Consider the following 26,681-nt stretch of genomic DNA (forward strand, 5'->3'; position numbering starts at 1 on the left):
CTCCTCTGTCCTGTCTGTATACATTGTACCCATATTCAAATTCAGCATCACTTATGTCTGTGCTATCCCTACAAATAGAGGAATTTTTCTAACAGGAATAAGGAGGTGATTATTCCCTTGTATAAGGCAATGGTCAGGCCACACTTTGAGTACTGTATACAGATCTGGAGGCCTCTCTTTAGGAAGGATGTAGAGCTACTGGAATGAGTACAGAGAAAGGCAACAAGATTAGTGAATGGAATAAAAGGTTGCTCTTATGAAAAAAGGCTTAAGTTATGCAAATTAGTGTCTGGAGACTAGGCACCTGAGAAGTGATATGACTGAGAAGTGTATAAGGCTTTGAATGGTTTTAGCAAGCTCAATGCTGATGAGATTCTTCCTCTTGCCCAGATTGATCACACTGAAGGGACATAAATTCAAATTTAGGAAAGACAGTTGTAGAATAGATGTGCAGAAATTTGCCTTTAGCCAGCGGGTGGTTGATTGCTGGAACAAACTTCCATCTGTCGTGTAGAAGTGGACAGCTTAAATAAATTCAAGGCAGAACTAGACAAACATTTGGAGCAAATAGATGGATGAAATGGGAAGGTTTTTTTTTTTTTTTTTGGCTGATGCTGTATAAGCTTGCTTTCTTGCATCATATGCCGCTAATGCTTGCATTTGAAGACTTAATCAATACTTCAAATTCATCAAATTTATTTACAATACTACTAGCATTAGTGTACATGCAACATACATATTCATATTGTGGGAGACTAAAAGTCATAAGCCAGGCACTGTATCAGGCTATTAGTGAATAGACAGGGCATCCTGGCCTTATGACTTTTATTCTTCCATTCTGTCACTCAAGGACTCTGTCCCCCCCATCCTCCCCTCACTTTATGCCTGCTGTGCCCTATCTCTCCTTTCCTCCCAGCCCTCCCTGGTAAGCCCAGGCATTCCAGGATTTGCCATCCCAGAGACTTACATGACCATCTGCCCTGCCCACTCCCATGTAATGAAGGATGGGCAATGGTGGGACCTTGGCTTTCTAAGAGCTCAATGGCAGAGAGGCCAGATGAACAACAGACCAACACACCCCAACACTACATTATGCAGACCACACTATAATCTACTCTTTTCTGGCCTTTACAGAGTCTATATTGTATTATAAAAGATTATTGCACAGTTGGAGAAATCCCTGTAGCTTCAAGATCTATAACACTATGCTTGCGGTTTTCAAACTGTGTCCTAGGGTGCCGCAGCGAACTCACAGGGGATGCCCCTAGATATTTTAATTTTTGAAGGAAAAAATTAGTAAGTAATTGTGGTTATTTAAGAATGAAATAAAAATATTATTTTTTCTTTCAATTTATGTGTATTATTTTTTCAAACAACTACTAAGTTATCAGGACATAAATACTTATTAAGTTATTTGCACCTAACTACTTAATAAATGGAGCTGTTAGGTATTTCTTTTGGCCTAGGGATGCCGTGAAAAAATTATTGAGACACTAAGGGCACTGTGAACCGAGAAATTTTGGGAACCTCTGCACTATGCCCTTTCTGTAGACACGGCTCTCCATTCAATTTCTGCATCCCTTATATCTGAGTGACATCACATCTCTGATATCTCCACACTGTCTGCATTTGATGATCAGCACTTCAAATTTATTAAGTTTATTTACTATGCTTCTAGCATTGGTGAACAAGCACGTATACATGCACCCATTCTTATTCTTAGTTAATCTAACACAGCTGATGTATTTCCTTCTTTCGTGATGACCTACAGCAGACCTTGAAATTTCTGGCACCTTGCCTACTGGGCTCCTGCATGTTCCCAATAGTAGCAGTGTAAGAATTACTTTCACTTCTGCCTGCAGCTATTGTTAATCTGTTAGCTTGTGAATCCCCTCCCCAAGCTAGCAGTTTTCTGACTCACCTAACACTGCCTCGATAGCATTATCATATATTCTTGAACCCTTTCTATTTAAATGTGTCCCATCCGAGTAAATGCAGTCTCTTCTGTTAACAAGCACAAACCACACTGAGAAAAATTCTACCTCATGAGCCTTGCACAATCTCTTCAGGACCGAATTTAATGACAAGGCTCTCATCATGTCTCCCTCCTCTTGTGTCTGGGCAGAATTGCAGACACTTCCAAATTTAATTCTAACTTTCGATTTTTTCTCAACATTGCTCTGTATTTGTTAAGTTAGTCCTCAGATCACCTTACAACATCAACTTTTGTGCCCTTAAAAGGTGATATGCTCTACATTGTCATCAACTTTTGCCTCTGGTAGACATACCCTGCTCCTCTTCCACCTATCCTTTTTACACAATTTATTTCCCATATCCACGATAATAGAGTCACTAACAATAGCTACCTCCTGTGGGACCAACTCATTCTGTTTTGGGGTTGCTGCTGTGTTCCCTGATGTAGAATTGCAACTGGCATTGAGGTGGGTAGCTGAGAGCTTGATGGGCCCCAACTTAATTCCTTCAACGGTATCTACCCTGTTCTTCAAGCTCTTATAAATGCCCAGTAGAATGCTGAGTGACACCTAATATCCTCACAACCTTTGCATTGAACATACAGACATCTTCCTTAGCTGTATTTTGTCCTGTTCCGGATAGTCTGCAAACATCAAACAAGTAGTACATTTTGTGAGGTCATGATTTGGAGGACAACCAACCCCCCTTGGTTCTCTCCTGAGCCACAGTACTCCCACTATTTCGAGCCTTTTGCTTTGTGGCTCTGGTCTGAGGCATGATTTCTATTCAAATTAAATTTAATTGAGAATTCTCTACTAAAGTAATACAGTAGACTCTCAATTTTCTGGGATAGATGGTAAAAAACAAATCCTGGATAATCGATTTCCCGGTTAATCCAAAAATACAAAAGTCCCTGACATACGTAAGAGATATATTCCAGGACTTCTTACTTCGTCGAGTTTTACGTAACTCGGGATTGACTAATAACATGTTGCTACTATATTATTATTGACAAATCTGAATTCCGCACGATACTTGTTAATGTTTGGCCATATTCATACATCCGTATTAGTTTAATTTACTGATCCAGATCGATGGCTTTCCTTTTGTTGATAGATTTACTAGTAGCGCTGTCACTCTTAGTCGGCACCATGATAACGGTAAAAATGAAATTTTCTGAAAAGAACTTCACAGGGTTAAGGGGGAAACACACTATTATCACCTCATGTGAACTCACATTTTACTAAAGCACATTTCTAGAAGTCACTGCCAGGTTACTGGGCTTTTCTGTTCGTGCATCTAGTTATAAACAGGTAGTAAACTCGATCTTATTGCATTTGCAATAATACAGATAGCTGGAATTGTGTGGGTTTTTACATTATTATGGTGAAATGTATATCCCCTTCACTGAAATCTTCAGTCATATAAAAAAAAAAAAAAAACCCATAAATAAATTGTAAGAATCTTCTCTTCTTTCCTATTTTTTTGCTTGCTACTCTGTATCTCACTTGTGCAATTTGGCCGTGCCTGACGTTGTTATTGATTGCTTATTTTATTTATTTATTAGTTTTGTTTGTTTTAAATTTTACAATCCTAAAAAAAAAAAAAAATTTAGTGAAAAAGAATTTACGTAAAACCATAGTTGTGTAAGTTGGGGACTACTGTATCGAAAAATGTTCAATAACCTTTGTAAAAAAATATGGCGATAGATAAAAAACAAAAACTTACCACGCACTACTTGCGTGTCCAATACGATGCTACCCTTTATTTTATACGACGTCGATTTTAAATTTAATAGCTTCCCTTTGTTTTTTATGGTGTGTATGGTTTGGTCACCAACATTATAATGGTTCCTTAGAGATTTAACAGATGCACCGTTTTCAAACTTTTGAATAATTTCAAGTTTTTGTTTAACTGAAAACGCAACTCTTTTGCGTTTACCCATCATTTTCGCGATTTCTAAACCAAAAAAAAAAAAATACTATAAAAAAAATTCCGATGTCCCTGACGTAAATAACAAAACAAAATTTGTTCTTTTGCTCTGCAGTGGAACACAACAATCGACGCGACACACTAAAACAAACTAAACATTTGGTCTCTGTATTTTTTTCTTCTGTTTTTTTTAAGAGGTGGGTGTCAAGACAGCGGGGATTGCAAGATAATAGGTACACTAATCTCCCAATGACGACTTATAATGCCGCTTGTCACTTATTTATGACTTGCAAAATATCTGTTTATTACTTGAATTTTTTGATTTCTGGTTGATTTTTTTTTTTTTTTTATTTGGAGTCTTGAAGTGTCCCGGTTAATCGAGAGTCTACTATATACTTAAATGCAATAATAACACTTTGCACTCGTTAAGCAGCAATAATACTTATTACACTAACAAGTTTACTTTATTTAATATATATATATTATGATATTGAGTTTATGTTATGTGTGTTACTTTATGGAGTATACATTATGCATATTAAGTTTTTGAGTTTACACTATACCACTTGTTTTAACTTGTTTACATTATACCACTTGTAGATGGTTTAACTTGTTTACACTATTACACTTGTAAAGTTGTAATTTATTTATAATATTAAATAAAATTATCTATTAATGCCAGCCTACATGATTTGAACTTTTGACGTACCTATTTATTACAATTATATACTAGAATTCCCCTACCACACCAATACAGTACAAAGTTACAATATTCGCACCAAATCAGCAATACAAAAACGGCAAAATTTTCAAAAACTTATCTGTTCCCAGCTCCTCAAAATTGACTAATATGTGGATTTCATCTAGATGTATTCAAATTGCACTGAGAACTCTGCATTCTAAATTGTATTGTTACACTTTCTTTTGAATCTATGAGGCTGGTAATTTTGTCATGTAGACCATTTTGTGCAGCTATTCTGGAGCATAAAATCCCCCACCCCCACAAAGTTAACTGTTATGAGGTACATGTGATTTTAATCTGAGTCTTAGTTGCATTGAACTGACATTATTCACTTATTTGTTATATAGTTCAATATTGTTGTTTCATGTTAATAATTTTAATTTGTAGGGATTGTTCTAAATATGAAAAGGAACTTACCAAATCATTTGAAGAATTAGAGCCACTTAAAAAGGTATGCTTGCTATTTTAGTAAACTTATTGTACAAAAAACTTTCTTATATGAACTTTTGATAGCAACTGGTTTAGTCAAAATGGATAAGCTCTTGTTATTCAAAAACTGAAGTATAGTTAGTCCTGATCAGGGCTCCCACTCACAAATTTAAAAAAAACTTAGATTGCAACTTAAATAAACCCAAAAAAAACCTAGTTTTCATCATATAGTATAGCAACACAAATAAGATAAAACTTACCATGCAAAAATATCTTTTATTTAATTGTAATCAGAATTTTCATCCCATTCAGTTGCCTCCACATTTATTTTTTGAAGTTCTTTCATTTTTTTCAAACGTTCTTCGTATCTTTTATGACAAGTTCCGTGTATGACTTCTTTTTCCAATTCTGATGTAGGTTTCCATGTATAGCAATTTTGATTAGATCTATTTATCGCCTGTTTTGCCATTAGTCGATTTTTCACAGTTTCTGGTTTAAGGGAGTTTGTGGCTTTTGTTTTTATATGGTTTACTTGGGAGAAGATTCTTTCTATGCTTGCCGAAGAGTGAGGTAAAATAATTAGACTGGTCATAAAGTTAGATAAAATCTCATATTTAGAATTATTAAAGCCATCTTTTACATTACGTAACAGATACCAAAACTCAGGGATGGTTTTGTAAGAGAAATCTAAATCTTGATTTAAACGAAATGATCTCCATTCATCATCTAGAAGATCTAGTTTGTCTTCAGAAACAAGGTGAGGGAACTGCATTGCTAAATGGAAAATTGAGCATGGCAAATTGGCACAATCATGTATCACTGCTGGGTCAAGAACATTGAGACTGGCGATAATTCCATCATTTAGAGGAAATCTTTTTCTGATTTCCATACAAAGTTCAACAAGAAATTTTAAACAATCATTTTTAAACCTGCTTTCACTGTCACCAAGTGGTGTTGAATTTAATAAGGCCATACAACGCCCTCCCAAATATATTTTATCCAGGGGCTTATGATTTATTGCATTGCTTGGATCAATTTCAACCAGCTTGCACGAAGTAATGACTTCTTTTATGAAAAATCTAAGAATATTTTTATACTCAATTGAAACCATTGAATGAAGTAAGTGCAATCTGAAATGCTCAGATTGAAATTCAATATTCAGGCAGTTTATTTTCTCCAGTACATATCCTAAAAACAACAACATTTGCTTAGTTCCTTTGGTGATCATAGTATTGTAAATATTCCCTGCACCATCGATTTTATCAATTTTTGATTGAGACTGAAAATAAAGAACTAACGCATCCCTCTGCTCAATAATAATTTTTATTACATTGCCACGGGATAACCAACGTGTTTGTGCTAATTTGGGGATTTTATGCTTAGCAGTATCTACAACATCTTGAATCATTTTGAACTCGTTTAATCTTTTACTACTACGGGAAAAATAACAAGAGATATCTTTTATAAATATTTCTAGATATGATGGTAGTACCATGACTGAATGACTAGCACATAATGCAAAAGAATGGCAAACACATCCCATTATAAATACTGATGGTACATCCTTTTTTAGCAATGACTGGAACCCACTCTTAGTACCCATCATAGTGGCACAATTATCACTATCAAAGCCAACGAGATTACTTATTTGAATGTTTTTTTCTATGAAAAGATCTTTTACAGCTTGATAAAGCCCTTCTGAAATACCATTTTCAACACAAACAGTGTCAAGTAACACATCTACAACATCAAGTTTTTGAATACCAAAATATCTAACAACAACAGCTAGAACTTGTGATAAAGATAAATCTGTACTTTCATCTATTATCATTGAAAACTTGTTGTTTCTGCATATGTTACAAATGTATATTTTTGGATTAAAGGAGACTTTAGTCGCCTTCATCTGAACTTGTTTTGCAATATTGCTGTTATGAAATGCTTTCTTACATGCTTCTATAAGGTGATCACATTGCACAAATGGAACATTATGCTCAGAAATGAGTGCAGCAATTGTTAACTCTGCCTTTGCTACTTCTTCATTCTCCGTAGGTTTACGTTTTGTGAAGAACGTGTCTAACGTTGAACTTGTCTTAGCAATACAGTGAAACTTCTCCTAACGGACACCTCTCGTTAATGGACATCTCTCTACAACGGACATTTTCAAATTCCCCAAGTCACCTCCATTGGTTTTAACGTGTTTGCAGCTTCTGTCTAGCGGACATTCTCTGTAACGGACGTGGACAGGCAATCTGCACTGTTTCATTTAGATTAGCACTTAATTTGATCTCTCCATAACAGACTGCGGGAGAGCTCACGGCCCTTTTTCTAGGAACTTTTCTTCCACATATTGCCTCAATCTATTTTCTATTTCCGATTCTCTGAATTTTATCAAGGTTTACGTCGCGGTTTTAAACCGTTTTTCAAGAATTTTTAAGGCACGTGTAAAACTTCTGATAAATCGGTGTGTGCAGGGGGCGGGGTGAATTTGGTCAGCCTTTTGTCTTTTGAGTTTCAGTTTTGTTCAGTGTCGTGTGAAGTGCACAATGTCTTCTCGTAAACATTTAACTTTAAAAGATAAAGTCGAACTCATTAATGCATATGATCGGCAAAAAAATAGTGTTCGCAATCTCGCTGCAAAATTCAAAATTGGGAAGGCGCAGGTAAGCGACATCCTAAAGAAAAAAATGAACTGCTCAAACAATTTTGGCAACACAGAAATGATCAGGTTCAAAAACCATTTCCGAAAACTGTTGGACTTCAAATTGACAATGTTACGTATGAGTGGTTTTGTCGCGAACGTGCTAAAAAAATTCCCATTAATGGGCCTATTATTAGGGAAAAGGCTTTGGAGGTTGCGAAATCTATGGGAGTAAATGAGTTCAAAGCTTCTGTGGGATGGTTAGACAAGTTCAAAACTCGGCATAAAATTTCTTGGAAAACCGTAAGTGGTTTTCTGTTGATACTGGGGTTGTAACAGAGTGGACCGTCAAACTGGAAGAGTTATGTCGTGATTTTGAAGCTAAGGATATTTACAACTGTAAAGAAACAGGGTTGTTTTTTAAAGCTATTCCTGAAAAAACAATGAGTCTAAAAAACGAAAAGTGCCAGGGCGGAAAAATTTCTAAGGAACGCTTGACTGTACTATTGTGTACAAATATGCTGGGAGACTTTGAACAATAGATGTTGAAGTTCTTGTTATTCTTGGTGCTCCACATTGCTGTTCACAACTTCAATTTTTGCGTTTGAGAAGCCAGACTTTACAAAACAGTTCACAACAGTTTGTTTTCTAATTGCGTTTACTTGTTATAGGAAAACCACAAAATCCTTGTTGTTTCAAGGGCATAAAGTTGAATCTTTTGAATGTTGATTGGAAGTCTAATAAAAAAGCGTGGATGACACAAGATATCATGAGCGAATGGATAAGTCACTTTAACCAAAACATGATTCGTCAAAACAGAAAAATTATTCTATTCATGGATAATGCTGCATCTCACCCGCACATTGAATTGTCCAATGTTCAAATCGTTTTTCTGCCACAAAACACATCTGCAGAGTGTCAGCCCTTGGATCAAGGGATAATAAAAAATTTTAAACTTCACTACAGAAAACGTGTTTTAAGACATCTCATTGCAAACATAAACGATGTAACATGTGCAAGTGACCTTGCAAAGAAAATCCATCCTAGATGCGATTCAGTGGATTTCCTCTTCAGTAAACGCAATTAGAAAACAAACTGTTGTGAACTGTTTTGTAAAGTCTGGCTTCTCAAACGCAAAAATTGAAGTTGTGAACAGCAATGTGGAGCACCAAGAATAACAAGAACTTCAACATCTATTGATAATGTACGATACTTCAGCTACAAGTGACCCTGGCTACAAAGATATAGACTCGAACCTCACTACAGAAGATGGTGCTCTAGATATCAACGACATTATCATCGATATTTTTCAAGAAGTTCCTCATGAGGATGAAGAAATGGAAGGAGGTCATTATGTCGAAGAACATATTAACGACGAACCACCGATGAAAATAGAAGAAGCGCTCATACAAATCAATCGTTTAAAAATGATTTTCGCCGCTGAAGAAGATACTGAAGGACTTTCGATGGTTTCTTCACTCCAAACAAATGTTGAAAACAAAATTATCAGCCGGAAGAAGGTGCAGAAGAAAATAAGTGATTACTGTATGTATTTTGCTTAAGATAAAGTCATAATATGCATAGCACAATTGTATGTATATTATTTACAAAAATATTGTGCAAAATCTGTATATAATTTAATTTAATTTTACATTAAACGTTTAACGATTTTGCTTTCTTTCTTTTTTTTTTCTCCCTCAGACTTCTTGTTAGCGGACACCTCTCTCTAACGGCCACATTTTCGTTCCCCATGGCTGTCCGTTAAAGGGAAGTTTCACTGTATTTGCACTTTTTTTATGTTTAACTATATTTTTATGCGCTAGTAGCATCGATTTATTGGCATTCTTTAATTTCATATCACAACAAATACAGTAAGAGGCGCCTTTTTCATTACTGTCTTCTTTCAACCAATCCTTTAATTGCAGATCTTCTAACCATTAATTTCTAAAATTTTGAGTATACCACAGTTTACTCATCTTTCTCTGTGGGGAACAAGTTTCAGACATTGTGGGCAATTTGTGGGAATGGCTAATTAGCAGTTATCTTATTTAAAATGTTCTATAAAATAAAAAATAAATCACTAATCCATTAACATAAAATAGAAATAGTCACTACAATTTAAATTTATTATATCACTGTATGTAGTATACGCATAAATGTAAAAATCACCCCAAATAATGCAATAATACCACGAACGATCACAAAAGACTGTGCAGTAAAGACCGCCTTCCGCCTGCTCAATAGGCTGCGCATACATTAGTAGCACAATCATGTATGCTTATATGTATGAACATGTAAGCGTAATTTCATAGTGTAGAACCCTGCGAAAACTTTGAAATCATTTTACATTTGTAGTATTTTGTACAAGCACTTGGGATATTACAAATTATGATTAGAATATAAAATTAAGAAAATTGTAAACTGTTATTAAATGTATTAAATTTTATTGTATTTACAAGAAATAAAAATAAATTTTGACTTAAAATTAAAAATTACCGAAAAAACCCAGATAATGAGATATTTTTGTGAAAAAAACCTATCAACCCAGATGACAATCAAAAAACCCAGATCTGGGTGGAAAAACCCAGGAGTGGGAGCCCTGGTCCTGATGTAAACCACACACTTGACTGAAATAAGTCAGAAAATTCAATGAGGAAACTGTTTACATCAGAATATTTATAATTCAAATACTTTGAATAGAAGCAGTATTGTTTTTCATTAGAATGTGTTACAAAATCATTAAATGTATATTTCCACTATAAAGTGTTTAGGGCTGAAGCCTCAAGCTATGGAAAAGTCTAGACTATGTATAAGTATAGTGCAAAAGCATCAATAATACATAGCCAAATCTGAATTAACAGAATGTTAGCAAAATGTCATTGTTTTAAGTTATTGATGCTTTTGCACTATAATTATACATAGTCTAGACTTTTCCATAGCTTGAGGCTTCAGTCCTAAATGCCTTATAGTCTAAACACATCATACACCATCAGGCATCTTTCATATTGTGGAGTTATACTTCATAACTGTTTTGCCGTCATTGCATCACTCGGGTACTTACCCACCCACCAAAGAAGGACCAAATAGCCCTGAAACGGTGCCGTCTGGGTGGTGGTATCCATCCGAGAATAAGTAACATTAATCTTCTCCTCAGGTGAAGCGTTACTTATTCGAAATAGTGCAATATCACGGCAATTTGTTGTGAAGGTTTTCACAATATGAGATATAACTTAAAACGATGCCGTTTTGCTAACATTCTGTTAATTCAGATTTGGCTGTGTATTATTCTTATACATATGTATATTTCCATTACTGTTTTAAATCAGTTATGCACTTTGTTTTAATGCATAAAATTTATTATGATAATATTGTTTCTTTTATTTTTTTTCTTTATAATTATCAGTAGTGGCAAATGGTGCAAGGAAGCAAGCTTATAGAGCATAAGCCAAAAAAAAAAAAAAAAACCCTACCCACCTTACCTATCCCTTCACTCCAAGGATTTCTCTAGTTCTTCCTTGAATTAATAGAAAATATCCACTTTCACAACAACAGATGGAAGTTTGTTCCAACAGTCAACCAAATGCTAGCTGAAAGAAATCTCCCGCATATCTATTCAGTAACCATCCTTCCTCAATTTGAGTTATGCAACTTTGTGTATAGTCTCAGCAAGAGGAAGAATGCCATCAACGGAGCTTAGTCAATCCATTCAAGGCCTTAAACACGTCTATCAGATCTCCTTGTAAGTACCTAGTCTCCAGACACTGTAATTTGCACAACTGAAGCCTTCTTTGGTAAGAGCACCTTTTTGTTCTCTTCACCAATCTGGTTGCCCTTCTCTGCAACTGTTCCAGCAGATCTGTATCCTTCCTAAAATGAAGCCTCCAGACCTGTAGACAGTACACAAAATGTGGCCTACCCATGGCCTTGTACAAAAGGATAATCACCTCCTTATCCATGCTGTAAAAGTTCCTATATCATGATCATCAGCCATTTTCAATCCACTGCAGGAAGAAGGCCTCTCCAGCAACTTTCCAGTTCCTTCTGTTTTGAGCACTGGCCATCCATTTACTACCCACAAACTCATGAATTTCATCTACCCATCTCCGCCTTTGTCTTCCTGGTTTTCTTCTAGCTCCTCTTGGGTACCATTCTGTCATCATGTCTTCAAGCTATGTGTCCTGCCCAAGACCATTTTAGTTCTTTAGTTTTGATAAGAATGTCCTTTACTTTGCTGCCTAATCCATGTATTTCTCTTCTTATCTAACAGTCTGATTCCCAATATAATTCATTCCATTCTTCGCTCTGTAGTTATCAGCTTCTCTTCCATTCTTTTGGTGAGTGCCCAAGTTTAACTTCCATAAGTCATGGTGGGAAGTATACATTGGTTCATTATTTTACGTTTCAGACAAACTGGGATATTGATCTTCAGTATGTGACTATATTTCCTGAATGCTATCCATCCAAAATTTATTCTTCTCTTGACTTCCAGCCATTTATCATTATTACAGCTAATAACTTTTCCCAGATAAATATATGACTCCACCTTTTCAATTACTGCTCCTTCAATCATTATTTTCCTTTCTGTGGCATACTTGTTCATCATTACTTTTGTTTTAGCCATATTCATCTTTAGTCCAAAATCCTTACTAACTGTGCATAACTGATTTAAGATTTTCCTCTAATTCTTTGGGATCTTGGCTTATGACCACAATGTCATCTGCAAATCGTAAATGGTTTAGGTACTCTCCGTTCACATTGACTCCTTTCTGCGACCAGTCCAATCTTCTGAAGGGTTGTTCAAGGGCAGCAGTAAACAGCTTAGGAGATGTTGTGTCTCCTTGTCGAACTCCTTTCTCGATTTTAAATTTCCTACTGTCTTTGTCTAGTCTAATAAAGGAGGTAGCATTCTCATATATTTTCTTCAAAATCATAATATATGGGTATCTATGCCTTGTCTTTCCAGTGCCCGAAACATTGCCTTATGCTGAATTGAGTCAAATGGGTTTTCATAATCCACAAATGCCAGGCATAATGGTGTTTTATATTCATTTGCTTTCTCCATTAGCTGTGATATTACGTGAAGGTGATCCATAGTTGAGAATCCTGTCCTAAAGCCAGCTTGCTCTTTCGGTTGATTCTCATCAAGTATTCTTTCTAATCTGTTAGTAATGACCCTTGTGAACAACTTGTAGATGTGGGATAACAAGCTAATTGGTCTATAATTTCTGATTTATCTCCTTCCTTATACAGCAAAACTATGATTGCATTATTCCACTGCTTAGACGTTACACCTTTTCTAATGCACTTTGTGAAGAGCCTTGCCAGGTTTTGTGTTATGTCTCTTCCTCCCAATTTTAACAACTCTACAGTAACTTCATCTTCCCCCGGGGCTTTCTGATTCTTCATTTTCTTCAATGCATATTCTACCTCATCAGGAAGAATATTGGGTATGTCATATATGTTGCTAATTTGCAATCCATCTTCCCCACTGCAATCCATCATTTGCAAACCATCATTCCCTTGCTCCTTGTATAATTCTCTATAGTAGTCTTCTGCTATTTGAATTATGCCTTCTCTGCTGTTTATAAGTACACCATCGCAATTCTTCAGTTTCAGTATCATTTGTCTTTCTGTATTACTGCTCATGGCTGCTGATTTAAATCCTTTGTTTTCCCTTAATGCTTGTTCTACTTTTCTTATGTTAAATCTTCTTATGTCCTCTCTGAGTCTCTTTCTAATGGCTTTGCAGAACTCAGTATACTCAATTTTCTCCTTGTCAGTGTTTACCTTGCTCTTCATTTTTTTGCCTTCGGTTCATCATAACAAGTGTTTCTTGACTAATTTTTTCTTCTTTGGATTTCTTTTTCCCTATAGGTTTCTTGAGCTTTATCACTTTCAGAAAGTTGTAATATTCCTCATAGATATCTTGGTCCTGAGCAGTCTGCAGAAGAACAAACTTGTTCTTAAGTTCCAGTACATACTGCTTTTTCTCCTCTTCTGTTATCTCAAAGACCTTTGTATTATTTACTTGAGTCAGTTTTTTCCTTTCCTACATCTATATCAAGTGTACATCTTACCATTTTGTGATCACTTCCAACATTTACCTTATTCAGGACGGTAACATCATTCACAATATATCTTCTGTTAGTGAGGATGAAATTCGATTTCATTAGTTGTTAATCCATCTGGACTCTTCCATGTCCACTTTCTGTTCACCCTTTTCTTGAAAAAAGTGTTCATTACTGACAATCCTTGAGATTCTGCAAATTCCACAAGTCTTTCACTTTCATTTCTTTCACCAATTCCAAAATTTCCTATAGTTCCCCTTTCTGTGCTGTTTTGTCTTTTTCCAACCTTAGCATTGAAGTCTCCCATAATAATAGTGTAATGGGTTTTCTGCTCATCTAAAAGACTCAATTTCGGTTTACATTTCTTCAACCTCTTCATCATCATGGCTCGATGTTGGTGCATAAATCATTATAACCTTTAGCTTGTACCTCTTAGAAATCTTGAGTATTAGTCTTGACACCCTTGGTGATGTACTTTTGAATTCCAAAATGTTGTTTTTTAAATCTTTATGGACTGGAAACCCAACTCCACCTTCACTCCTTTCACTGTTTCCATTGGTGTACAGCAGATTTCCACTTGATAAACTTAAGTGATTAATTTCTTCTTCTTGTTTCAGCCAAACCAATGATATTCTAATTCACATTTTCTAATTCCTTTTCCAGCTCTAATATCCTGGCTTCACCATTCCTATATATCATTGACAAAATCTCGTTAACTTTCTTGGCAGCCTGTCTGCATTGGAAAGAGAAATTCATAAATGTATTAATAAATCATTTAATATATGCAGTAATTAAATCATTAAATATATGCTTTTAACATTTCCCCCCTGTATCTGCGGGGGAAATGTTCCAAGACCTACCTTGGATGGCTGAAACTGCAGATATAAGTGAATACCTGCTGACTGTACATATAACATAATTTTCTTGTACATACATACGTATAATAAAGTTTAATTGATAAATTAAACACACAGTAAGACATTACCAACATTAAATATGGTAATAATAAAGTACAGCAGACTCACAATTTACTGGGATTGGATTAACCGGGACACTTCAAGACTCCAAATAAAAAAATAAAAAAAATCAACTAGAAATCATGACATTAATAACTAGAATAGGTATAATAAGCGACCAGAACCGGTGTTTATAAGTCGTCGTTGGGAGATTAGTGTGCCTATTATCTTGCAACCCCCGCTGTCTTCACACCTACCGCTCAAAACAAAAAAAAAAAAAAAAAAGAAGAAGAAGAAGAAGAAAAAGGAGACAAAACGTTTAGTGTGTCACGTTGATTGTTGTGTTCCGTCGCACTGCAAAAGGACAGATTTTGTTTCGTTATTTATGTCAGGGATGTCGGAATTTTTTTTTTTTGGTTTAGAAATTGCGAAAATGATGGGCACATGCAAGAGTAGTGCTTTCAAATTAAACAAAAACTTGAAATTATTCAAAAGTTTGAAAACGGTGCATCCTTAAATCTCTAAAGAACCATTATAATGTTGGTGACCAAACCATATGCGACATTGTAAAAAATAAAGGGAAGCTATTCGATTTAAAATCAACGTCATGAAAAATAAAGGGAAGCATCGTATCGGACACGCGAGTAGTACACATTAAGTTTTTCTTTTTTTTCCCTGTGGTTAACCGCGGGTAACGGAATCAGCGAATACGGGGGGCACAACTGTATTTGGAAATATGTTCTGCAAGAAGGATAGGTGGAATAGGACCAGGGTATGTCTGCCAGGGGAAAAAGTAAAAGATGTTGTAAAGTGGATATCATCTTTTAAGGGCACAAAAGGTGATATTGTTGTACACATTGGCACTAATGATATTAAGAGTATGAGATCTGAGGACTTAACAAGTACAGGGCAATGTTGGGGAAAAGCTCCAAGTTAGGATTGAATTTGAAAGTGTCTGCAGTTCGCCTCAGACACAATAGGAGGAAGTATTTGCTGAGTGCCTTAGTCAGTTCGAGCCTGGAGAGAATGTGCAAGGCCCATGGGGTAGAATATTTCTCAAAATGGTCTGTGCTTGTTAACAGGAGAGACTATTTTTACTGGGATGGGATACACTTCTATAGAAGGGGTGCAAAAAATATTTGCTGATGCTAATGAGGCAGTGATAGGTGGGTCAAAAAACTGCTGGCTTGGAGGGATGCATAGACAAATAGATTAACTAGAGCTGCAGGCAGAGGTGAAAGTGATTCTTGAACTGATTCTATTGGAAAATGCAACAGCCTGGAAAGTAAGGTGTGGATTTCAGGCCCTGCTCTGGGTCATCATTCAACTAGTAAATACATGGGCTGTGTAAGAGTAACTAAGAGTAAGAATGTGTGCATGTACACTAAAGCTAGGAGCATTGTAAATAAATTTGATATATATGATATACTGATTAAGTTTTCAAATGCAGACATTATAGGGATAGTGGAGACATGGTGTCACTCAGACATAAGTGATGCTGAATTTGAATTTAGTGAATATAATGTATACTAGAAGAACAGACAGGACAGGAGGGATGGAGTGGTTATTCTCTTAGTTAAGAAGCATGTTATATCTAAGGCAGTGCATTCAGTCAACATTGGTGACCAGTGCAATGTTGAGTCAGTCTGGTGTGATATAAGGGAAAACAAAATTGAGAGTAGGAGTGTGTTATAGGCCTAATGATTATGATGAGTATACCAAACAGCTATACAGAGAAATAGAGTAGGCCAGTAAAAGTCTTATAATGAAGATTTTAACTTTCCAGATGTTGACTTGAATACTCACACACTAGCAAGACTTTTGTAGATTTCTTGGATGACTATTTTCTACAGCAGTGTTTGCATTAGAGAGGCAACAAGCGTAAGCAATACGCTTGTTACCAAATCAAGTAACCAATACTTGATTTGGTTATCAGTAGCTAATTTACATGCATTAAGAATCTGAAGGTAAAAGACCCACTGGGTGGCAGAAATCACATTGTACTAATGTCAAATTTAATTAAAGATCTGACTACTCTCAAAGGTAAAGGCTTTTGCCTTTGTAAGGGTGACTACAGCTGTCTCAGACAGTTTTTGAATTCTATGCTGAGAGACCAACTGATGATGATGTTATGAACAGCAAATTCTAAATGGGAAGTATTTAGGGTAGTAATCAAAGAAGCTACTAGACTTATCATACTAACAAAGAAATACTGTGTAAGGCTCAGACCCCAATGGATGTCAGATGAACTAATGAGCCACATGGCAGAGAAGAAAAGCACATGGGATGCATGTAAATTATCAGGCGATGCAGAAGCGTATTTTAGATATATATTAGTCTGTAACGAAGTCATGTAGGCAATTAGTCAAGCTTTGGCAGATTATGAAAAAATCACAAAGACTTCTATGCTTATATTAGCAGTAGAAGGAAGGGGTTGAATCACTTTGGGCTACATGATGTCAGTGGATTAACTGTTGATGACCATGCTGGGGTTGCTGACAAATTGAATAGATATTTTGCATCTACATTTACACAGGAGGAATTCTTTACAGGAGGGGTTTTCAGAAGTTTATCAAACTGTATTGGAGAGCTAAATGACTTTGTGAAAACTGAAAAGAAAGGGAAAGAGAAATTGTTGAAACTGAACATAAAAAAAGGCACCTGGGGTAGATGGCATCTGTCCAATCACATGAAGGAAGATGAGCCCCTCTGTGTGACCCTCAGTCTTTGTAGAGCTTTGGTATTCAATGTCCACGTTTTGCAACCATATGTTAGAACAGGGTGGATACATAGAGGAGGCTCATCTCCCTTCATATGATTCATTTGAGACAGAGTGGCAAGTTTGTCTTGAAGACTAAGCTTTCCAAATGCTTACATTCAAATTTTATGTACTGTTCAGTTTCCATCATGATATTTCCATCTGTTGAAATTTGTCCAAGATAAACATAACGTTTCACCTTTTCTAGTTCTTGTACATCAGCCATGATTTTCTTTAGTCTGGTAAATGTGCTGAACATAATCTTGCATGTTCTTGGTATTCATCTTTAAATCAAACTTGTTGCCTTTGTGATACAGTTCTTCAATGTTTTGCTGCAATTCTTCTGGATCATTGGCAAAGAGAATGATATCATCTGCAAATTGTAAGTGATTTAGGTAATCTCCATTTACCTTGAGTCCTTTATTATCCCAGTTTAGCTTGCAAAAATTTCTAAACAGGCAGAAAATAGTTTTGGGGAGGTTGTCTCCTTGTCAGATGCCTTTTACTGTGTTGATCTGAAATTTGTCATTGTTGACCCATATTGATGCTGTCACCTTTTCATATATTGATGTAAGCTCTGTCTACACCTTAGTTGATTAAGGCATTGATTATTGCTTGTTTTGTGACCGAGTCAAATACTTTTTCATAGTCAGTGAAGACTATATACATAATGGTAGGATGTGTTCATTGTACCACTCTGTAACTTGCTGCACCGCTTGGATGTGATTTATTGTACTAAAGCTGCTTCTGACACCGGTTTGCTCTTTTGGTTGCGTTGCATAAAGTATTATGCTTATTCTTCTTGAAAGTATCTTTGTGGCAATTGGCTTATTAGTTTGGTAATTTTTTAAATCTGAATTGCCATCTTTCATGTGCAGTAGGAGGGCTTCTGCAGTTTTTCATGCTACAGGTACTTTGTTAAGCAAAAGACATTTTGAAAATAATTTGGCTAGAGCTGTACATGCTATATTGTACTAAAGTACAACCCAATACGGAGGATGCGGAAAGGTCAGGGAATGACCACCGCATATCCCGCAGCAATATGGCCTTAGTTGCTAATGCTCCTAAAAACCAAACAACAACAACTAAAGTACAATAGTATGAAACTGGAGGTTATCAATATTTCAAATTGACTTTATCAAGTCCTGCTGTTTTGGCATTTTTCATTGATTTTATAGCATCTTTATCCTTATAAAGATTTGAATAAAATTCTTCCAGTAGTTTTGGTATTTGGAGGGGTTTTGTTGTTGAGCCATCCTCAAGCTTCAAAGCAAATGTTTGCCTCTTGTGTGTAACCATTTTTCGTTTTGCTTTCTTTAGCCCTTGATTTTCTTTTAGTGTTCTTCTGACGAGATTGACTTTGAACTTGTGCATTTCTTCTTTTGTGCACTTTCTTATGATCTTGCACATTTCTACATACTCTACCTTGTTTCTTATGTTACTGCTTTGCTTCATTTTTCTTCTCTTTTTCATCAATATAGGCAGTGTCTACAATTGTCTCAAATGACTTTCATTATTGGTTGAATTATCTCTGTCAGGAAGGTCTTGCAGCACATGAAAACAATTGAACAGTTCAAGTTCCAAGTTTTTAAGATTTTTTTAATAGTTGGTTAGTGTTGATCTTCTTCACTTTGGTTGGCGCCTCCGTAGCCAGGTGGGAAGGAGCAGCAGTGTGTAACACATGCTTCTTGATTAGACCGGGGTTCGAACCCGTCACCACCAAATACGGGGGATGCGGAAAGGTCAGGTAATGACCACCGCATATTCTCGGAGCAGTATGGCCTTAGTTGCTAATGCTCCTAAAAATCAAATAACAACAAACAACTAACTTCACTTTGGTTGACTTGACCAATTTCTTTTATTCTTTCTTGCAATCAATTTTGATTTTTGCTCTCAGTAACCGATGGTCGCTTCCAACATTAAAATGGTTCAAGCAGTTAGTGAACATTGTTTTGTTTGTGTTTAGCATGAAGTCAATTTCACTAGTATTTCCAAGAGGGCTTGTCTACATCCATTTTTGTTGGGCCTTTTTTTTTTTTTAAGAACGAGTTCATGATGAACAAATTTTGTTCTTCCACAAATTCACTCAGTAGACTGCCTGTCATCTTTTTCCAATTCCGTATGGGCTGATAGATCTTTGCCCCTTTTGGATGTTACCAATTCTTGCAATGAAATCTCCTATTGCAATTTTATAGTGGTAGTCATCCTGCTTGTAATGGAGCAATACATCTTCATAAAATTCTTTAACTTCGTCATTATTATCTATGGCTACTTGTAGAAGCATTAGCTTGAAAAGTTTGAAGAGAGCAGCAACTATTTAGTTTAATAGCACAGCATGCAATTATTTTGGTAATACTTTCTACTTTTATGGTTGAATCTGTATTTTTTTATTTTATTATTTTTTTTTGATTGGTAATCTAATTCCACCACACCATCCATTGTTTGTTCCTTTGCAGTACAGCCAATGTCCATCTTCTAGTTTGACCAAATCTTCACCGTTTCTTCAAATCTCATATAAACTGATGATGTCCCAATTGATGCGTTCAGATTTTGTAATAGTTCTTCTAGGCATGAGTATGTACTTATAGACCGAATGTTAAGCATTCCAATGTTTGAATTACAAAGGCAGCATGTATGAGCATGGTAATTATTAGCACCCTCTGCTATTGAGCTGGTCTTCCACCATCGTAGGTAGTATCTTGTGAGCCTCCAGAGAATGAGGACCATTTATTTTGTTGTGAAGCCATGTTGAGGGAATGGACCATAATCTACCAAGCTGGTCCAGTGCTGGTTGACAGATTTTGGATCAATTTAGTCTGCTGTCTTCACTTTGATCTGTCCATCATTTATGGCCCTGATAGGAGTACATGCTCCCGATGGCATAGTTCTTGGCGTCATTAACATGCACAAACACTTCTGTGGCAATAACACATTGATCCATTTAATTTCAGACTGGTATATGAATTAGCATTAGTACAGGCATATGATGCAAGAAAGCAATCAACTACCTGCTGGCCAAAGAGAAATTTCCACACATCTATTTGACAACTGTCTTTCCTCATTTTCAGCTTATGCCCCCTCAGGTTTATAATCTGAACAAGAGGAAGAATCCCATCAGCATTGAGCCTGCTCAATCCATTCAAAGCCTTATACACCTCAGTCAGATCGCCTCACAGGTGCCTAATCTCCAGACGCTGCAATTTGCAGAACTTAAGCATTTCTTTGTAAGAGTACCCCTTTGTTCCCCTCACCAGTCTTGTTACCCTTCTCTGTACTCATTCTGACAACTCTACATCCTTCCTAAAATGAGGCTTCCAGATCTGCATGCAGTACCCAACGTGTGGCGTGACCATTGCCTTATACAAGGGGATAATCACCTCCTTATCCCTGCTTGCAAAATTCCTGTATATCATTGACAAGACTCCATTACCTACTCTGGCAGTCTGTATGCACTGCTTAGAAAACTTCACATCTAACTGCACAATTACCTGCAGTTCTCTTTCATTCTCCACTACCCTGAGTGTAACACTTCCCAGTTGGTACATTTCTCTGGGGTTACTGCTACCCATATGCAGTATTTTGCATTTGTCAATTTGGTTGCCACTTCTCAACCCATTTGCCCAAATTTTCGAGATCCTGTTGAAGCAGTATACATATTGTCATTACTGCTATTAACAAACCTCCCAACCTTTGTATCATCTGCACACTTTGACATTAAGCTTGATATACCTTCATCAATATCATTGATAAATATACAAAACTACAATGGGCCCAGCACTGAACCCTGGGGGGACACCACTAATAACATTAGTCCATGAAGAGCAGTATCCATTGATTACCACTCTGTCTTCTCCCACTCAACTATCCTTTTATCCATTGTAACAACTTGTCCTTAATGCTGTACTGCTCCAATTTGTACAGTAGTCTTCTATGTGCAACAGTATCAAAAGCTTTCCCGAAATCCAAGTATATGATATCAAAATTATTTTTTGCACCGAGTTCCTTAAGTGTGGTACTACACTTAAGGTGGTAGAAAATGAAAAAGACCTGGGAGTAATTGTGCAGTCAGATATGAAGTTTTCTGAGCAGTGCAGACAGGCTGCTAGGGCGGGTCTTGGGGTTTTGTTAATGATATATAGGAATTTTGCTAGCAGGGAAAAGGAGGTGATTGTCCCTCTGTATAAGGCAATGGTCAGGCCACGCCTTGAGTACTGCGTACAGGTCTGGAGGCCTCATTTTAGAAAGGATGTAGATTTGCTTGAGCGTGTACAGAGAAGAGCAACACGATTGGTGAGGGGAATGAAGGGATTCTCTTACCAAGAGATACTTAAGTTCTGCAAATTGCAGTGGCTGGAGACTAGGCACCTGCGCGGTGATCTGATTGAGGTCTATAAGGCCTTGAATGGGTTGAGCACGCTGAATTCTGATGGGATCCTTCCACTTGTTCAGATTACCAACCTATGGGGACATAAGTTCAAATTAAGAAAGGACAGATGTAGAATAGATGTGCGGAAATTTGCCTTTAGCCAGCGGGTGGTTAATTGCTGGAACAAACTTCCATCTGTCGTTGTGGAAGTTGATAGGTTAAATAAATTTAAGGAGGAACTGGACAGGCATTTGGAGGGAATGGTGTGTTTTTTTTTTTTTTTTTTTGGCTGATGCTGCATAAGCTCCTACACTTGCTTTCTTGCATCATGTGCCACTACTACTACCACCACGTCATAGTATCCAATTAAATTGGTCAGAGAAAACTTCTCCTTAACAAACCTATGTTGTGTCTGAATTATTACTGCTGTCTTGTCTAGATGATCCTGCAATGCTTGTTTAACCAGTGACTTCGTTATTTTCTCTGGAACAGAAGTCAAACTAAACAGATCTGTAATTACTCATGTCACCCTTTGATCCCCCTTTGTGAATTGGAGATACATTTGCAGATCTCCAGTCCATGGGGACCTCCCTAGAGTTCAAGGATGCTCTCATAAAAGAATTCACCATAACTATGCTGTCCTTTCAGAATGTTTGTTGATTTTTATTATTAATTCCATTTTTTATCCATTTGATATCAGAAGAGTAAATAGTAATAGATGGAAACATCATTGAACAAATAACTAAATTTTACTATTTAAGAAACAGGATTTCAGAATTTAAAAAGGATATGGAATTCAAATTATGAACTTACAATAGAATGAATGGAATAATAAAAAGAAATTTTGGCAAACAAATGACAATAGAAATAAAATTACAAATCCATAACATAACGTCAAAGGCAGCACTTAAATGACATTAAGCATGATATACCTTCATCAATATCATTTACTATTTAAGAAACAGGATTTCAGAATTTAAAAAGGATATGGAATTCAAATTACGAACTTACAATAGAATGAATGGAATAATAAAAAGAAATTTTGGCAAACAAATGACAATAGAAATAAAATTACGAATCCATAACATAACATCAAAGGCAGCACTTAAATATAGTAGTGAATTATGGGCACTTGGGAAGAGGGATAAACGTCTGGAAGCAGTCCAGATGAAATTTCTCAGATCACTATTAGGATTAACAAGACTGTCACCAAAGAAACACAAACATGATAGAAAGACTAGGCACCTTCAACATAATAGAAGAAATACAAAATTATCAGCTGAAATGGAAAGAACATGTAGAGAGAATGAGCAGGGAGAGACCCAAATTAGCAGTGAATTACAAACCTGTTGGAAAAAGAAATCGAGATGGATCGTACAGTTCTTTGAAGAGAATTAATGGTACAGGCTTCATAAGCCTAAAATCCACTAAGTTCAAGAAGAAGAATTCCATTTTTAATTATTATTTCTATATTTAGTATATATGTATAACTTTTATTATATATTAATGAAAGAATACCATATATTGTACGATATTTGGTTTAGTCCAGATAAAATAGTATTTATTAAAACTACCCCCAAATTATATTTGCCCAAGAAGGGGGTATGCAGGTAAGACTAATCTCTCAAAAGGGGTATGCAATTATTGTAAGTTGGGAAACACTGTCCTAGAAGATTTAAATTTAGCAATCTTAAAAAACTACAAGCAAATAGCAGTAATAAAATTGTATGTATTTAATATTGTTTTTAAATTTCTTCATCAATATAATAAAATTTTAGGGTGGAAAGCCTCAACTTATGAAAAATTCAAACTATAGCATTGTTTAGTATAATTGCAGATGAGTGGCAACTTTGAAATTGGATCCATCTGTGTGGTGGTACCCGTCTGAGAATAAGAAACAGCTGACTTCTCTAATGAGAAAGTGTTACTTATTTGAGGTATAAGAGGAATACAACTCACTGTACATTTCACAATATGATATGTTATGTGATTATGATGTCTAATATACAAAATTTGGTTTGTCTTCACATTTAACTCTGTAGTAATGATGAAATTACACTAAACAGGGTCAGTTTTTCAGTGTAATTAATGCATCCCGACTCTTTTTCTCGCCAAATTTCTCATTTTCAGAAACTTTTTTACTTTCCAATTTCTTCTAGATGAACTGCATTGAAATTTTCAAGTTTTTAATTTCTAAAAGTTGTCAGGTCGAAAGAGATAGTTCAAATCCTTTGATTTCAGTCATATGCAGAGTTAAAATTTTTTGTGTGTGCATAGTAAAAGGGATTTTAATAGGTTTCCGTTAAAATCCTCAGCACATGAATTTAGGTGCACAATTTATTTTGTAAGAATTATTATACATTGCATTTGAATTCCCTGTGCTGTCTGTTGGAGAATATGGAAACCAGATTTATAATCTTTTGTTCATTGTGTCCCATAAAATGCTTGTATCGATTTAACTCTAAACAAGTATACTAGTTATGTCACTATTATACTATGTATACTAGGTATTCATAGTATTTTGAAAATTCCAGCATTATCATTGCTTCTGTTGTTATTTCTATTCTTCTTTGCATTATCATTGCTTCATTATCATTATCCAGCATTATCATTGGAAATTAATGATTTTATGTAGTTTTCGCGATGTACCAGATCAGTGTATATCACAAATTGATCTGGTTCCTGTTTATGTATTAGGTATCTGTACATGTGACATCATTTCTAGTAAAAATTATTTTATATGAGTAGTAACAATTAAGATATTTTTAGGCTTGGGAAAGTTTTCAAGAAGAAAAACAGATCAGTCAAGAACAGATCAGGAACCTCAGTGACAAGCTAGAAGGAGCTGAAGTAAGTCTCTCTCTCTCTCTCTCTCTCTCTCTCTCTCTCTCACTCACTCACTCGCTCCCCTCCCTCCCTCCCTTATCATATTTCCACATTTGAGGTATGATCAAAAAAGTTTGGGGACTGATTTTGTATCTTGGAATTGAAGCATCAGAGCAAGTTTTCTCTATGGATGTTGGAATCACAAGTGTATGGCTGTTACCTGCAAATAAAAGCCCTGCCCTATCAGTGGAAGACTCCATTTGTTCCAAAGATAAAAAAAAAAAAGACAATCTTAATGCTTATTATATTTTTTGACTTGCAGTTCATTGTGAATTTCTCCTGCATGGTCAAACAGTGAACCAGGAATCCTGCAAAATAGTTCTGTGGTGATTATGTAATACTATTTGGAAAAAAACAAAAGTGGGCTTTGGGGAATTGGTGTCTCCCTCATGACAGTGCCCCTGCACACTCAGTTCTTTCCATTTAAGAATTTTTTGTGTAGGACTCCATTACTGTGTTTCTTCATCGACCATACTTGATGGATTTAGAACCCTGTGTGTGTGTGTTGTATCCCAAATTTAAAGTTCCACTGAGAGGTCACAGATTCACAATGACTGAGGAAATTAGAAGTTGCAGAAACTTTGGATTCTGTGTATACAGTCTTAAGAAGACTACTTCAAAAGACATCCAGTTGACTAGCCAGTGAGTTTCATCATTTCTCAATATTAGTTCAATTCCTGAACTTTTTGATCACACCTTATATATAATAATTATTAGAGTTAAACGTTGACTAATTCTTTAGTATCACTATTGGCAACATTATGCAAGGAAGCAAAGCATATACATAGTGGGCAAAAAGAAAACCACTTTATTTACTAATTTTTGCCAATAGTTTGTCCAATTCCTGACCTTTATTTCTGCACTAACCTACAAAAAAAAAAAAAAAAAAAACCACCAAACTTGGCCTTAGTACTTCACTCTGAGCGAACTTTTGTGTTTTCAATGGATTTCTATGAATTTCACTACAGCTCTTTAAGCAGTATCTCTCCATTACAGAAGTGTTAGACAATGGATTGTGCAAACTGACAATACTTAAGAAGATAAGGCTATGGTTGATATGAAAATCAGATGAGATGTGAGAAAGACCAAAATGCAAATAAAGGTGCAAGAGCCTTCCTACCTTCTGTTTTATGTATTTCTATAGGTTTCACTTGGACAGTTGGTTACTTACCTTCAATTTTTGTAATAATTTTTTACTGCATTATCTCCATTGTGCACCTAAGAAATATGAGTCCTCCATGATATGGTTTGTGACTTGTCACTCACTTGGAGAAATTTGAACTTGAAGATGAGAAATTTTTAAAGGCCTTTTCATTTGGAGCAAGTAGTTAGTCAAACTCAGGTGAAGATAGAAAGTAGATTTTACTTGTGAATTATCCTATTTTACTGCCTGCATAATGTGGAAATCCTCTTGTGAACACAATAAAATACAGTAGAATGCTGATTGTCTGAATTGGTTCACAAAGATAATCAAATTCAGATAATTCAATTAAAGAAAAAGATGCTCTTATCCATGAAAAAACAATTTATTAATTATTGCATACTTCAAAGACATGACTGAATATTATTATGTACTCTTATGCAGTAATAATAATAATAATAATAATAATAATAATAATAATAATAATAATAATAAAAAAAACTTTTAAAACAGGTGAAACATGAAAAATTAATAAATTACAGCAATTATAAAATTATAAATGTACAGCAATTATAAAACAACACTTTATTATAAAAAGGTCCAACAGTGGTGTTTTTTCAGCAGACAAAACCTGTTTCCTAGCTGCTAAGTCTCGTAAGAGTTTTAGTTTTTTTTTTTTTTTTGATTTGGTAGTTGTTGGCGCATCGGCTTCTGTGGCCATATTGCACCTCCCAAGGTTTTTGCAGTACTTTGATCCAAGCCCGAGGCGGGAATCGAACCCGCGACCTTTG

General features: G+C 35.7%; 1 protein-coding gene across 1 annotated transcript in view; it reads left to right on the top strand.

The window, feature by feature from the left end:
* Nucleotides 1-26,681, top strand: part of LOC150091095 (uncharacterized) — a 334,378-nt gene that overhangs the window by 60,964 nt on the left and 246,733 nt on the right. Inside the window, exons 5-6 of the mRNA XM_090374226.1 lie at nucleotides 5,036-5,099; nucleotides 24,633-24,713. Coding sequence (XP_090230352.1) covers nucleotides 5,036-5,099; nucleotides 24,633-24,713 — 145 coding nt within the window. The remainder of the gene's footprint in view (nucleotides 1-5,035; nucleotides 5,100-24,632; nucleotides 24,714-26,681) is intronic.

Source organism: Mastigoproctus giganteus, chromosome 1, assembly GCF_048544385.1.
Source record: "Mastigoproctus giganteus isolate SK-2022 chromosome 1, ASM4854438v1, whole genome shotgun sequence".
NCBI lineage: Eukaryota > Metazoa > Arthropoda > Arachnida > Uropygi > Thelyphonidae > Mastigoproctus > Mastigoproctus giganteus.